This window comes from Manacus candei, unplaced genomic scaffold (assembly GCF_025592945.1).
Source record: "Manacus candei isolate 608988 ecotype Guabito, Panama unplaced genomic scaffold, ASM2559294v1 h1tg000007l, whole genome shotgun sequence".
Lineage (NCBI taxonomy): Eukaryota > Metazoa > Chordata > Aves > Passeriformes > Pipridae > Manacus > Manacus candei.
In genome coordinates this window covers 3,059,669-3,074,720 of record NW_026138055.1, presented here as the reverse complement: position 1 = coordinate 3,074,720, position 15,052 = coordinate 3,059,669, and the positions used below count along the sequence as shown (strand labels likewise).

The following is a 15,052-nucleotide window of genomic DNA, read 5'->3' as shown; positions in this document are numbered from 1 at the left end:
CCACATTAGCCAAGAAAGCTGATCTTTCAGAAAGCAGATTGTACCTTAAAGTAGGTTATATTTTGCCCAGATTGAAGCAAGATTTATGTTAAAGCAACTTTGGAATCCAGTATTTCTACCTTGCATTCATAATAACAGCAGAACAAAATTTATAATAAGCAGTTCTGCTTGTCTCCAGTAGAGGGTAATGGATCCTCTGATCTCTATCTTTTCTTTTAAGAGCACACTTCATATTACACAGCTGTTTTTCTTTAACAGTTGAAGAAATGCCTGAACAACTGGCTGCATTCAAGACAGTGTATCAACAAAAAGAATTCTTTATGAAACCCAAAGAGAGGCAAAAGTATTTAAGTAAAACACTTACAAAAAAAAAAAGGGGGAGAAAAAAAATATTCTCACATAATCATAACCATTACAAGAAATCCTGGCTCCAAACAAATATAATTTCAAAATATACAAAAATATCAACATCTGAAAAAGTCAAAACTATGGTTCATTCCAACACCTTAATTTGGCTTAGGAGAACAGCTGTACACTCAAAAGTGAAACTCTTTCTGAACAATAAAATGACACTATAAAATGTGTGACACCTCTCAGCCATGGAGTTCAACAGCTTTTATGAGTACAAATTTCACATGCCTATGAAGCCTTGCATGGGACTAGCAGATCAGAAAGCCCATTTATTTGGATCACAGCCTCTGAAGACATAAAACCAGACAATAGAAAACACTAGGTGCATGGATTTAGTTAGAATTTAGGCCAGATGACTCAGAATACAGTCAATGCCAAAGAATATAACACAACTGGAATCTCCTGCTGTTTAGTCCTGTCCTGTGACTGCTAGCCCAGACTTTCTCTTGAGATAGTTGATGATAATGCAAATTACAACTGTTCCATGTGGCTGGAAAAGGGATTGGGTTGCTCAGGGGATATTGTATCTAGAATTTTTTTAGCAGTTCTGACCATTTCATTGTGCCTCTGTGGGTTTCAACATACTCAATCAAGTATGTTGAGGGTTAGAAGGCCTAATGGAAAAGGGCTCTTGCCAGGAAGAGAAAACAGATGCAACAAAAAAATTACAAGTTATTCTAAAGCAACACTGAAAGGCAAGTTAAGACACAGAAAAGTCTTCCATGTGATATTTGACTCCTTTCTCTTTACCTCGCTCAATGCAGTTACACAGTAAAGAAAGCATGAGAACAGAGCTCAGGAGAGTAGGAGGGGAAGAAACTGATCTTACATTCAATTTATGATCCATACAGAAAATCCTGAAAATGTTTTCATTGCACTTTTTTGGTCTGATCAATTTGTTTCAAAGCAAAAACTTCATCTAGTTTTGATTGTTGAAAAGCCAGAAATATGGTCTGGAAGCCCTCATTCTTTTAACTTACCTGTCAGTGTTAGTTCTGTCACAGCAAGATCTGTCCTTAAACTTACCTGATATACTTAGAATTAATTAAATACACACAGATTAAATGAAAAGAGATATTTCAGTTTGTGTGAACATGCACAGAAAATTGATCTCCTTTCTGGTGAGGTTAACAATCTTGGTTCTATGTGTTTTCAATTTTTTTTCAGAGAAAGCGAGTTTGGAATTCGAATTTATAACATGAAACACATAAACTTAGGAAAACATTAACAAAAAAAAGGAACAGAACAAAGCAACAAACCTGAACAAAACAAAATCAAAACAACAAACACCTTAAAATTACTTTCATACTTTCTTTAATTGAATGGGTTTGGGATTTTCCCCTACAAATCACCTTTAAATGAAATCATTCTTCCTTACCCTGACTTGGGTAAGAGTGATTTTTATTGTTTCATCTGACTAGCAATAAACCAAAAAGAGTTTATAGCTAGCCAGATAATTTGAGACAATGAAACATTAACATCTCCTGTTTATCTAGAAAAAGAGAATTCCTTACAAGACAAAATCATTTTTGTTAAATATTAAAAAATTCGTATAAAAGTCTAGTTTAGGGACACAAATCATTAGGAACTTCCTATAGATAAAGAATGATTACCAAAAAAAGCCCTAATCCCCATGAGAAAGCCCAGATCACACTCACGATACGCTGTTGCAGAATCTCTGTCCTTCTGGTCTGTGCTGAGAAACATGGTGAGGGCAGAATATGGTACTTGGAATAACTATGCAAAGAAAGAACATCACTTAGGAAATGTCAGGGAAAAAATGCTGTATTCCTTTGATACCCAGGAAAATGGTTAAATGTGACCTTGGAATTCGTCTAGAACGTTCACTTAGAATGTTTAGAACCCTTTAACCAATTTTTTAGCACAAAGACCTGTCTTTTCTTTCTGGTTTGTAAAGCATATAAAAGGAAAACAGTATCTTTCATAATACAAATAATAAATAATAACATACCAAGAGGCTTTACCTTAATCTTGTGGTCCTTCAGTTTCCCTGAGAAAATATCCTTCACAGATAGGCTATAGAACATCTATTTTTTTTGCACTAGGAGACTATCATGTTCCTAGCTTGAGCTAACCAACAGGAAGTAAAGCCATGAAGAAGAAATACGTAATTTTCCGCTTTATTCAAGCCAGAAGACTATATAAATCACCAAAATATTTCAACTACTTGTCTAACCATGTAATTCCAGGAGATACTTGTGAAAACTACTTGGTCTTTAGCACCATTTTGCCACATACTCCTTAATTTAAGGATAAAAACACTCAATAGCTATGTCTGTGCACTGACAAAAAGGTAGATAGAGTGTTGCCTTATTATTTTTACAGCATTGTATCCAGCATTCTGTAAGATCCTGGTGGAAAAAATGCACTGGCAATATTTATTGTGATGCTGGGTAAATGAGCCACACTTGTACTGCAAGAGAGGCCTTACCTACAGTAGTACTTCACTGAAAAAAACTACTGAACATCAAAGGCTTGACCTTTTCATCGGTCATGATGTGGGTGGGATCCTGTCCTCATAACACCGAACTAAAACAAAATCACTTCTACAATCCTGGAATGACATACAGGCCTGACTCTCAGACTATTGTGAAGTGGAAGGACATGAACCTGCTTGAACAATCAAGTTCTCTGTGGTGTTCCCACCACCACAGAGATCTGTAGCCAAACTAGGTCTTGCAATCTGCATCCCAGTCTGTACAAAATGCATTTCTGTTCACCTCCATCAAACATGGCAAACGTGTACATTTTCAAAGCTCTGCCACAGAAAACTCATTTCTCCTTCAATAGAGATAGGAAATTATTTAAAACCATACTGAAATAAACCATCTTTCTACAGAGGAAACAAAGGAGCAAGGGAAATATTCAGGCTTAACACAGGAATACAGAATTCGCAGGTCCAACAGATTTGTCTCACTTCCAGTCCTAATCTGCTGTGTGATGATGCTTTGCATGAAAGGTACCTTGTTCATCTTGGTATTGGCTACAAGGCAAAACAGGGTGATAGGATGCAACCCCTACATGCACAGTATGGAACGTGTCAGAAAAGTTCTTTGTGATCCACTGAAATGAGAGCTTCTGCATAAATATTGCAAGTTTTGGGGTGTATTAAAAATATCAACACGCCCAAACTCAGGCATAAAAATCATGATGCCTACTATCAGTACTATCAGGTACCCTGACTTTTCATTGCCTCCTAGCTTGAGTCAAAACACCCAGAACTTGAGCCACAAACCTGCTTAGTCTCCTATTCTGCTCCTGAAAATAGAAGCTATGAGCAGTTAGATGTCTAACTGGAATTAGGAATCCAAATGTCTCTGTGGATCTATAAAATTTATAGATAGTTGAGTACCTAGGGCACTGCCAGTGGAAGTGACAGGAGGTAATTTGTCTGAATTAGCAGGTCATTTGCCAGTGAAAGCACTGGTAGAAACCATCTACTTGCAGAGTTTGATAAATGAACATTTGCCTATCCCTTAAACACACTGGAAGTTGAAGCAAAATGTGAAGTCAAGTTAACTAAATATGAATTAATATAGGCAGACAACAAGCAAGTTACTGCTGAGAATATCAGGACCTGTAATCTACTTACTGTGGTCAAAGCTTGGAAAAGGCAGTTGAAAGTCACGTACCATGCAGCTCTTCCTGACACAAAAGGAGGCAGGTACCACATGAAAAAATAAGACACTACTGTGAAGGGTGTACATGCCAGCATCCTGCAAAGAAGATTAACACATATCAATAGTCTTAACATAATGATAGAAAACACATTAAATTTTCCTGCTAATAATCAATATCAGTTATTTTATGTGCAATTTTTCTAACCAGGATAATGCCATGCTTTTAAGTATTAAAAGTTAGTGTGCATTAAATACACAGGTTAATATAAAAAGTGTACAAGTACTTCCATAGTAAAATAGTAATAATAAAATTATAAAAACCCCCAGGAAACCTGAAAGAAAAGAGCTAAACTTAAATCCCACTCAGAACAGACACAATTTCCTTGCACATGCACTGTAACACAACACCTATATTGCCATTCCTTGGTACATTGTCTCAGATCACACATTTATTAGAAAGAACCACAGAAGACTGAGTTCTGTCATCATGTCTTTGCATGCTCCAGCAATTTTTATATGATCCTACTTATTACTAAGATTCCCTCTCCCAATTTTAGTACCCTCAGTTTTCCTCTCAACTGAGCCTCTTCACTGCTCCTACATGGACAGCCCACTGTGAAAGTTCCTACTTCTGTATCTACTTGGATATATGACAATTTGCTCCATTTAACTCAGCAGCAAAACTCCTAAACACTTCAAACACAACAGTATCATCTTCTGTTGAGGAAGGTGGCTTTAAAAAAAAGAACCACAAAAAATTACATTAGTCTAAAACTTATTTCAGGCAAATAACACTTATCAAACTCCATGACACAGAAGAAGTGGTCAGATGCTATTATTTCCTAGAAGTCAGAGCTGCAATCAGGGTTCTCCTGTATTCTTGTAAATCAGGCATTAAACAACATATTTGGATGACCAAGATCCTAACAAAAAATTTCCAAACATGTAAAAGAGAAAACAGATTAATCCCTTCACAACAGCACTACTGACATTGGGGGTCAGCTGATTATTTTTCAACCGTGAACTGAAAACCTGGAATACAAAAGAGTAATGTGGGTAAATAGTTTAGTAAAACAATGGCTTTCCCACACTGCTCTTTGGGATGGAGCTGAGCATTTACCAGGAAAGTGCCAGGTTCTGGTATTTTCAGTCCCCAGGCCACAGGTCACCCACAGCAGGTCAGCAATGAAAACATAAACAAGGGTAAAATCCTAACACACCTCAGGAAAACCACCTTCCTCTCTCTCTGACTGAGCTCTTCCAGAGGGTGTCCATGCAGAGTCACCACACTAAATATTTTCAAAGTCCCTTTTTCATACAACTCTTCAGCAACAACCCTCTTAGTATTATTCCCCCCTCTTTCCACGTTTTCCTTTCCTCTTTAATGTCAGTGAGTTTTCAGAGCCTTGCTGAAGTTGCTGAGTATCTGAATGTCTACTATTATCTCTTTGCCAAAATACTTGACCTGTATTTCAAGTCAATGTCTGCTTCTGCCTTTTAAACACATTAAATAAGAGATCAATAGCAATTGATAACTTCATACTATATTGAGTACAGTATTAAGAGATAGTTAAATGTTCTCTTTCTTTACTGATGTTCTTGCTTTGTTGGCAAGCTTTTCTGACTAAAACAATTCCACTGCTTCACTCTAGAGTATTAAAAAGTCAGAATAATTTCAAAATACTACAGTATTTTTAAGTTAGTGGAAGACCCATTCTTTTGCTTTGTATAAAAATGGTCTCACTTCCAAAGTGTAGGACCAAAATTCTCATGAAAATATTACCATTACCAAAAAAACAGACAAAATCCTCCTGCAAAGAAAGCAGCTGTTTGATGAAAGGCGGGGTTAGATAAGCACTTTTCATGTAATAAGTGCAAGATGTGCTGTAGTTGGTTTACAGTGTGAAGGGCTGATAAGTTCATGCTTGTGCTAGAACGGGAGTCATTTTAACATCGATTTAACACTAACAGTAAACGCATGTATTTGCTGTATTTGCAGAGAACTTGAAGAAAAAAAAGTATCAGAATATGTCTAATAGCATTTGTATAAAAATTTTATTATTTTATTTTTTAATAACTTTGTTGCTTAGTTAATTCAGAGGTTATTAAAAACCACACTGTTTACCTGGCCAGAAACTGAAAAGAGAAAGAGCAGCAGGCTCCTCTTTTCTCATGGGGCTCCTGGCAAAAATCTCAACGTTGACCTCAAGTCCCTGCTCCTACTGGGGCCAAGAGCAGCTGATCTCAGCCTTTTTCCAACATGTACTTGCCTTCTATATTTTGTCAGATATAAGCTACCCACGGACAAGTTCCTGTAGCTCTAAAAGCACGTGACAGTGAGAGAATCACCAGCTAAAAAACTGGGCTTATTTTCCCTGAAATTACAACTTCCTTGCTCAGGATTTTTGTTGTGATTCAAGTTTGGGGGTTATACTAATTCAAAGTTCATTGATTCAAAATATTTTACAATATATCCTTATGATGCATGAGAGAAAGAGTGATGAAAGACTCCAAATTTCACAAACTACTCAGTCTCTCTTTGACTTCCAAAGTACTAAAAAATTAACAAACACATGCTCTGTGGCCCAGATGAGTCTGAGTTCCTCTAGCATGGACAAATCTTTCCCGATTTTCTTGCTTCACACCTGTCAATCTCCTTCCTATACATGTAAAATTCATTCTTCTAACCTCTCTTTAGAGCATATGAACAGCACACGTAGGAGTGCACTAACTAGAGTGCACATGAGTGTAAGATGTTACAGTGAAACATCACACTCCCTTTAGAAGTGCTCATTCATTATAAAAGTCATGGTGATTTTTTAATTAACTATTTTGATTACTGGATGCAAGAGAAAGCAGGAACAGAACGAGTGCTATAAGGAAGAACCTAACAGAGCTAAGGGCAGTGCTATGGTGTCACATCTGTCCCACAGTCATGCACACACATCCTTTCCTGAACTGAAAGGCTTAGGGAGTTAAGGCTAATGGAGCTCTTGGAAGGCTGATGCGAGATGTGAAGGCATTCTAGGACACAAGTAGAGATAAGTTCCAACTTTGTGGAAGAATGAGGTGAAAATTCAACCACAGATTCAAAAAAGTTTTAGATCTGGGGTTCCTGTTTTGTTACCAACAGAGTCTTCTGGCTTTATTTGTTTGTGCCTCCAGCGGTAAAAGCCTCTTCTGTATTTTCATGGGTGAAAAAGTTAAAGGCATATAGATGACATGACAACTTTTCTTTTTGATTTTATATATGTAAAATGGATACAATCACTAAGACTAGTTCAAGGAGGTAGCTGTATGATCACAACACTCAATAATAATATATATATGTAAATATATGTACACATTTAGGCTTACCAAGGCATGAGCCGGCCAATTCTTGTCCATCTACTTTTGCTAATAAAAAAGCCAGCAACAGGATCAGTAAATGCACCTGAGGCTTTGCCAATGAACAGCACCAGAGAAGCATGAAATGGAGTAATCTGAAAGTACAGACAGAATACAGTAAACAAGAGCCATTGTTTCACAATACAATGAGACATCATAAAGCAACTTTCCAGAAAAAAAACACCTCAGTGTTTCAAAGAATAATGATAGTTCATGTACAAAACATGTCTGCTGCTGTCATAGAAACTCCTATTGGTTACCCATAGCAAACAAATGAGACACTGAGACAGGCATCATGAATGAATGAATTAGAGGGGGGAAATGCAAGGAAGGGAAAATCCTGAATGTGTTTAGAATGAGGAAAATGAATCAGATAGTCAAATAGCTAAGTCCTGGTTTTAGTCATACAATCTGACAGAGTCCCTCTGTAATTACCCTCTTACTTTGCTCCATCTACTCATATCTTTATCTTGACCTGATCTAGAAAATAGTAGAGGGAGCTGTTTACATGCACTCGTGTTTTTTCATCTCCTGAGATTAGCAACAAGGCTGCCAACTGGTGGTATGTGGCTGAGGAAGAGTTTGTAGCACAGCAGACTTTATCCACTCAGCACTGAACTGTGACAACTAAACTGCATAAGGCACATCTGTTCAAATCAAAGTTGCCAGCACATGTCCATCAAATCTCACTTGAAAAATGTTTGTGGATTACATAAAAATAAAATGCCCAAGTGGAAAAATCCTTTAACAAGAAGTTAGCCCAGGAGGACCATATTTTCATGCCCATATAGAAATACAGTTTATCCCAGGCAATGTTGTCATTTTTTCACATATATCTGTACAGAGCTTAGGAATTCCCATCACACAATGGTCAAAAAAGTGAGTTCTCCAAGTGCTCAGTTCATGCCATTTTAACTACAGTGCTGAAAAAAGTCATTAAAAGCCATATAAATATGAATGTTCCTCAGAGCAATTATTGAGAGAGACTGCTGAAACAGCCTCTGTGGCTTAAACAGCAACAGCAGACAAAACCCCTTCATCTCTGTGCTTCTTCATGCCATTAGTGCTCCAGTACAGTGGGAAACCTGGAAAATGCAGCTGAGCAAGCTGACCCAGCTTGAGCAGGTATCTCTCTATTTTCTGCCCACTATATTGTCTCCTAGGCAGCATCACCTGGCTTCCAGCTGGAGCAGTCCCCTACCCACTGATTTTGATGTCGGTCTTCCCCCAGAGGCGAAAGAAGGAGGCAGGGATCTCTGAATGTCCTGAATGACCTTTGTAAAAGGCAGGTGCTATCCACTTCTGTAATCACACCTGTTACATTTTAGGTGAAATTAGGTAAAATTGCATTGGCAGCCAATCTTCCTGTCACCACCAGCTCCAAGACACATACCCCACCTGAGAAAGCTTATGAACTGGGAAGTATTGGGAAAGCAGCGACAGTGGCTCTGCAAGCATTCAGTTGCTGAATGGTAGGACAAGGCTGGGATGGGCTGTGTCCCACTGCAGTTTGCTGATGTTCACCTCACCCATCTTTGCTGAATTATGCCCTCCCACAGCCAAGGCGACAAGTAACCCACCAACCCTTAGACAGCCTTGCTGCGGGGGCTGCACCAGAACTGCTCAAAAATCCCTGCTGCTTCTCAAGGGAATTCTGAGTCACTGAGCTTCTCAAGGTCAGCCAAAACAGGAACAAAATAGCAGTCAGAAGGACAGAGGGTCTGAAACACTGCAGTTACGAGAGAACGCAAACCTACAAATTAGATGGGTTTCACATTGGTATTGTGTTCAGATAACTTGAACACACAGAAAGGAAGTGGATATTACATAAGCAGAGGTGGAAGAAAGCTTTGAGCAAAAAGCAAAACCTCTCTTATGTTATGAGTGGAGTGTGTGTATTCACCTTGTCTTCATCATTGGTATGGGCTTATACATCCCTTGGCTGCATTTTCTTAGCCCCTAAATCTAGACAGTGTCTGTCAGCACCAGTGCCAGAAACTTCTCAGTGTTATAAAGGAGCTAAAATAGTTCTGCCTTTTAAGTGGGTAAGAATTAAATCCACGTAGTGACTGCAAAATTACATGCTCTCCCCTGAAAATGGGTGGAAAAAACCCACAAGATTTCAGAGCTGTTTATCAGGCCTTGAAATAAATCCTATCCCTGCAGGATTACTTCAGAGAACAAACTAAACCATCAGGGAACAAATAATTGAGCCCCTTAATGAAGGAGTAAGTGTATCATTACAAACATTAAGCAACATCATTTGGTTTCAGTAGAAGCTTTTTAATAATATAATTATTATTGTATCATGTATTTAGGTAGTGTCCAAAGATGCAAGGATGAGGCCCCAGCTTTCTGAACACTGTACCCAAACATGTAAAGAGATAGTCTCTTACTTTGAGAATCTTCAATTTCTGTGATAGTCAGTGGGGAAATTGCCATATTTATAAGCACCCTGGGAAAAACAGTGTGTCTTTCTCATTCCATTCATGCTTCCTCATCTCCAATGGCTTGTATTGCCATCCTTGATGTAAGGGGGAAACAAGTGTAGTCAGAGTGCACCCACCTCCCTCCTGCATCTCCAAGCTCCCTGTTCCACCTCCAGCTCCTCAGATTTCACACCATCCACTTGACATCTTTGACTCTGCTGTCCAAAATGGGCCCCTTTTCTAGGTCTTGTGACTTTGATCTCAACAGGACACCCAAGATGATCTCAGTTTTACATGCACATCTTATTGTGTTGCAAATTTTATCAAGTAAGTCAGACCTCAGCTTCTAATACCAGACTTTTATAGGAAAACCATAAACCAAACTTTTGGACATGTCCAGTCATAATATCCCACATTTTCTGCATCTGGAACAGCAAATGGGCAATGACATCTGATGCAGAACTTCCTGCTCTTTCCAGCAAACAGAAGCAGTCATCAGTGCTGAATGCCACTCATGTAGTTTCAGCTACAGCTCTTCCCACTGTCCCTGCAATTTGGCCTCAACTCCCTAAAATCCTTTTTTCTATCCTAATACTTTATCTATCCCACCTAGTTACCATGCAGGCATACAAGACAATCCAAACCAGTAAAAATTGCTTATGGATTGATTTTCTTTGTTTCTCTGCTGTCCTGAAATCTAGAAAGCTGGAGCAGCTGAAAGTCAGATGAATGGGATGATTCCTACTTTGTTTCACCAGGTCTGCTTCTGCACCAGAAAGCCACAGACTGCAAGCAAAGAAGGTTCAGGAAGGATAACTCAGCTTTCTTTGTAACAAAATTACCTTAGACAAACCCAATAATATTTGTGTGAAATTATGCTGACTGTTGGATGCAGCTGCAGTGATTTTTAACTGAACCAAATGAATAGAACTTCACAACCCCAACATGGTGCTGTTAATGTTTCAGATGTCCCACATTTTACATTATCTGGCTATTGACACTGAGAACTGCTTTTTTGTGTGTCCACAAGTGTGAGAACACTACAGCACCTAAAATTCTAATAATGATCCCAACCTAAAAGCAAACAATGGCCACTTCAAGACAGAAAGGAAACTAGTGGAAAAAAAAATATTTGTGGACAAGTTTATGCAGTTTCCAGGATGCTGAACAGCAAGAGGCAAGGATAACAAGACAGTTTGGAATATTTATTAGCTAATTCCCCTTTTATCATTTCAGGGACATGGTTGACAACAACAGAGTTAAGTCTACAGTCTGTAAATGTTTCCTGTGCTACTTACATGGGCTATATCCAGCAGGTAGATCTGCAGGAAGAAAGCAGCAGCACTCCCTGCCACTTGATTTGGGGCACCTCCTATTGCATAGCACAATTTGCTGCAAATCGAGAGCCTGTGTTCCTGTGCCAGAAGAAGCAGAACAGATGATGAGAAAAACAAGGTACACAAGTTAAAAGCTACAGAAGTGTTAAGGTTAAAGTCTGTAGTCACACCACTTTAATGTATTTGCTTCACAGCTATTCTACTAGCAAATCCGTATGCCCTCAACCCCTATCATCAACAGACATTTGGGTGCTCATTACTTTGATTTTTAATGGTTTTGTTCTTTAATTCAGCCCATAAAAACAGATTACAGTGCTCCTAAAAGTGACTTGTGATGACCCTCAGGCTTACCTACCTTATTCTCACAGAAGAAGGAACAAGTCTACAAACAAGCAAGAAGCAGCTGAGAAGTGCACATACTGTCACACTATTTTCTGAGCCTAGTTTTTTCTTTGAATGTTTAATTAATTTTTAAGGTTGAAAACTGTTTTACTTTTTAAAATAATAATTTCTTATATTAACCTTTCAGGCCATAACAATCAATATACATTCTTGTACCACAGTAATTAAACATTCACAGAAAGAAAGATCAACACTCAAATCCAGATCAAATATATCCCAAACATTTGTGCCCCATTCCTTCCTTTGTCACAAAATGCTGGTGTGATGCTGGCAAAATCACTTGACTTTTCATATCTTTCTTTTAACTTGACTTCTCTACATCTGTGAGAGTCGGCATGATACAGAAAGTGATTTTGGGGACCGAATCCTCTTTAGAAAGTCACCCTAAGTGAATTTTAAAAATTTAGCAAAACTGTCCTCTCTCCTTTGTGTTTTATGTTTGAAAAGTACTGCAAACATTCAAGAATATCCTCTAATACAATTGCCAAATAAGATAAATGCTAAAAATAAGGTTTCATAACAGTAATTAAAAGAGAAAAAAATGCACAGATTCTAATAGAAACTCTAATGAAGAACACTGGTTTTTTCCAATAGCAGAAGTTCCAGAATACTGGAAAGCCTTTAAAAAATCTTTAATTTCCTGCCATAGAATTCAAGATAAAGGAAGAAAATGACTCTTCATTAATCTTGTCTTCCTTTCAGAGGGACAAAACATAGAACCCAAAATTTCTCTTTCAGGCTTTCAGTCTCTCTTTAAAATTTGCCATCAGCAGGAGCCAGGGAACATGAAGAGGAGCAGCAACATTAATCCTGGGTCTGCCTTCTCTATGAATTGCCTACACAAGCCCTTAATTATTACATTAGATCAGGACAAAAATAGAGATATGGTAACGAAATCCACCACAATGATAATATTCTGACACATTACCTAATTTCTGAACATTTTTAAGTTTACTAACCCATCATCTTTACCCCTCAACAGTTTTGAGAAGTTTTAGACTTCCAGGCAGAGCCTTTCATCATCTAAACATTTTTCTTTGAACTGTTTTATCTGAGTGGGTTTGAACAAAGGAGCATGAGTATCAGGACTCTTTCCTTTTCGTGTTTTCACAGAAAAAGACAGGGTGGGATCCCACTACTACACCCAAATAAAGTGGACAGTGTCAGGGCATGAGCTGCAAAATGTTATCACCACAGCAGGCCTCACTTTATCCTGCACTGGCAATTTTCTTCTTTCCAGGAAAAGAAGAGTGATAAATAGTCACAAGACAGACTTCATTAGAACAATACACTATTTACTTTGATGAGAGACTGTAAATACAACAGACTACATACATATTTGCTGTACAAAGTAACTCCCCATTTTCCATACACAAGGCCTATCAAATGTGAGCTTTACTAGACTTGTGGAGCCTACAGAATCTTGTTCATTTGGCTCATCACAGACCCCCTGAGCTTTGCTCCAGGGGTTGTGTACTTTAAAACTTTATCTCACTTTTTTATTTTTTAATTATTCCCTTCTCCTAGTCTCACCTCCATCCTCCCAGAAATTAAATTACTTTAAAAGTTTGCTTTCCTTTGATACCTTTCCTTCTGATCTCCAAGCATTGGCAAGATGACTTCCAGTTGAAAACAAGAGACATAAACCACTTCTATGCAAATCCTGTATCATATTTCACCCTTAAAACAAGCCAAGAAAAACATTTAGATCTATATGCTGTTTTCCCACTTATTTTCCCTAGTAATTGAATCACAGAATGATTTGGGTTAGAGCAGACCTTAAAGATCATCTTGTTCCACCCACCTGCCATGGAAAAGGACACCTTCCACTAGACCAGGTTGTCCAAAGCCCCATCCAACCTGACTTTGAACACTTCCAGGGATGGGGCAGCCACAGCTTCTTTGGGTAGCCTTTTTAGTGTCTCACCACCCTCACAGTAAAAAATTTCTTCCTCATGTCCCTCTTTCAGTTTAAAACCATTGCGCCTTGTCCTTTCAATAGCTAAAGCCATGATAACACAGAAAAAGTAAATGCCTCTATATAATATGCATGATTCCAAAATGTTTTTAGAACACAAAGAATGTCAAGTTCTTAAGAATTAATGTAATTAAAACTGTGGTACAGGAAACGGTCATCCAAGATTTAAACTTACAGGCTGCAGGCAGCACTCCTGTCTTTACATCAGTTTTGTGGTAAGAAAATTTACAATCTTAGTACATTTTTCATAAAGTTTCACTCTGATTCCACACACCCCCAGAAAGCTGCTGAGCTACTTTCTGAACCATGCTCCCAGATCACCTTGAAGCCAAGTTAATACTTTGGTCACAGCAGTAGCTAAGTTTTAATTAAATTTTGGTTATGAATGTTATTTTCAGAATAAAACAAGCTGTCAGACAAACATAGCATACAGAGGTGTCCTGTTCAGTCAGCCACAGAAACACAGGGAATCTGCAGTTCATGAACTTCCTGAAAGGTAGGTGACATCCTGATCACTGTCCCATGCCTGTTTTCCTTTTATTTTGCCTAATTACTTTTGGAACTCATTTGTACATTTAGCCATAAACACCACAGCAGTTCTACATGTGAATGACACCCAGTGTGAAAGGAAATGCCACCATCATTGCAGATCTGCTGCCTGGTAATTTCATTGAGTGCCCCTTTCTTTCTAGCTGCTGGGAAGTAATCACTCAGGCTCTACAGTCTGGTGTCCAAAAGAAGCAGACCATGATAGAGTTCTGACTCTCCGTGTTGAATTTATATAGTAATGACCACATTTTCTGCCACAATATCCTACAAGACAGTGGTAAAATGAAGGTAGGTCTCTGCACCAGTAAAGCTGAAGCATTTCCTACAGCTAAGAGCAAAAAACATGCATGTGGTAGCTGTCTGTTATGGGATCTAGAGGAATGAGTCCCCCAACCCTGGTCTTGGGAAGAGCACTGGCTGTCAGCAGCTCCCAGGGCTTTTCTCTGAGGTCTGGCTGTTCCTGCTGCATTGCTTCCTCAAGCAACGAAAAAAGCTTGATTCCTGTGAAACCCAGTGAAAGCCTTTTCACCTGTGTAAGTTTGTCAGCAAGCTGAAAGTACCCCACAAATCACTAGAGATCTGAGTGTGTAGGCAGTGGTCAAAAAAGTAACAAAACACAACAGTACAATGGAAATTTTGTTTCAAGACTCCTGTGGTGTAGTTGAATGTCAACACTGAATTGCTTCTATGAGCTTTAGGAGAAATGCAAGATGATGGCGTGAGAGGTAAGAGAAAGGAAGGTCTAATGAAGTTACAGACTTGACAATTCTGTACTTATAAATGCTCCTATCGTATAAAATTTAATTGTGTTTCAAGGAAAACCAAGAAATCATAATAGCTGAGAGATTTTGCTCCTTAAATAGAAAAGTAAGCTTAAACATTGTTATGGAAAATTAATGCTTCTCAGACACTTTAGTT

At 38.4% G+C, this 15,052-nt stretch overlaps 1 protein-coding gene across 2 annotated transcripts in view; it reads right to left on the bottom strand.

The window, feature by feature from the left end:
• The window catches only part of MFSD2B (MFSD2 lysolipid transporter B, sphingolipid), a 43,676-nt gene that overhangs the window by 24,860 nt on the left and 3,764 nt on the right, over positions 1-15,052 (bottom strand). The window contains exons 2-5 of one of the 2 annotated variants that reach the window (XM_051810370.1): positions 11,167-11,283; positions 7,410-7,534; positions 4,025-4,148; positions 2,070-2,148 (exon numbers count right to left, since the gene is read on the bottom strand). In XM_051810370.1, the coding sequence (XP_051666330.1) occupies positions 2,070-2,148; positions 4,025-4,148; positions 7,410-7,534; positions 11,167-11,283 (445 nt within the window). Of the gene's footprint in view, positions 1-2,069; positions 2,149-4,024; positions 4,149-7,409; positions 7,535-11,166; positions 11,284-15,052 lie in introns of those variants that run through there. The other variant, XM_051810381.1, reaches the window with a different exon arrangement.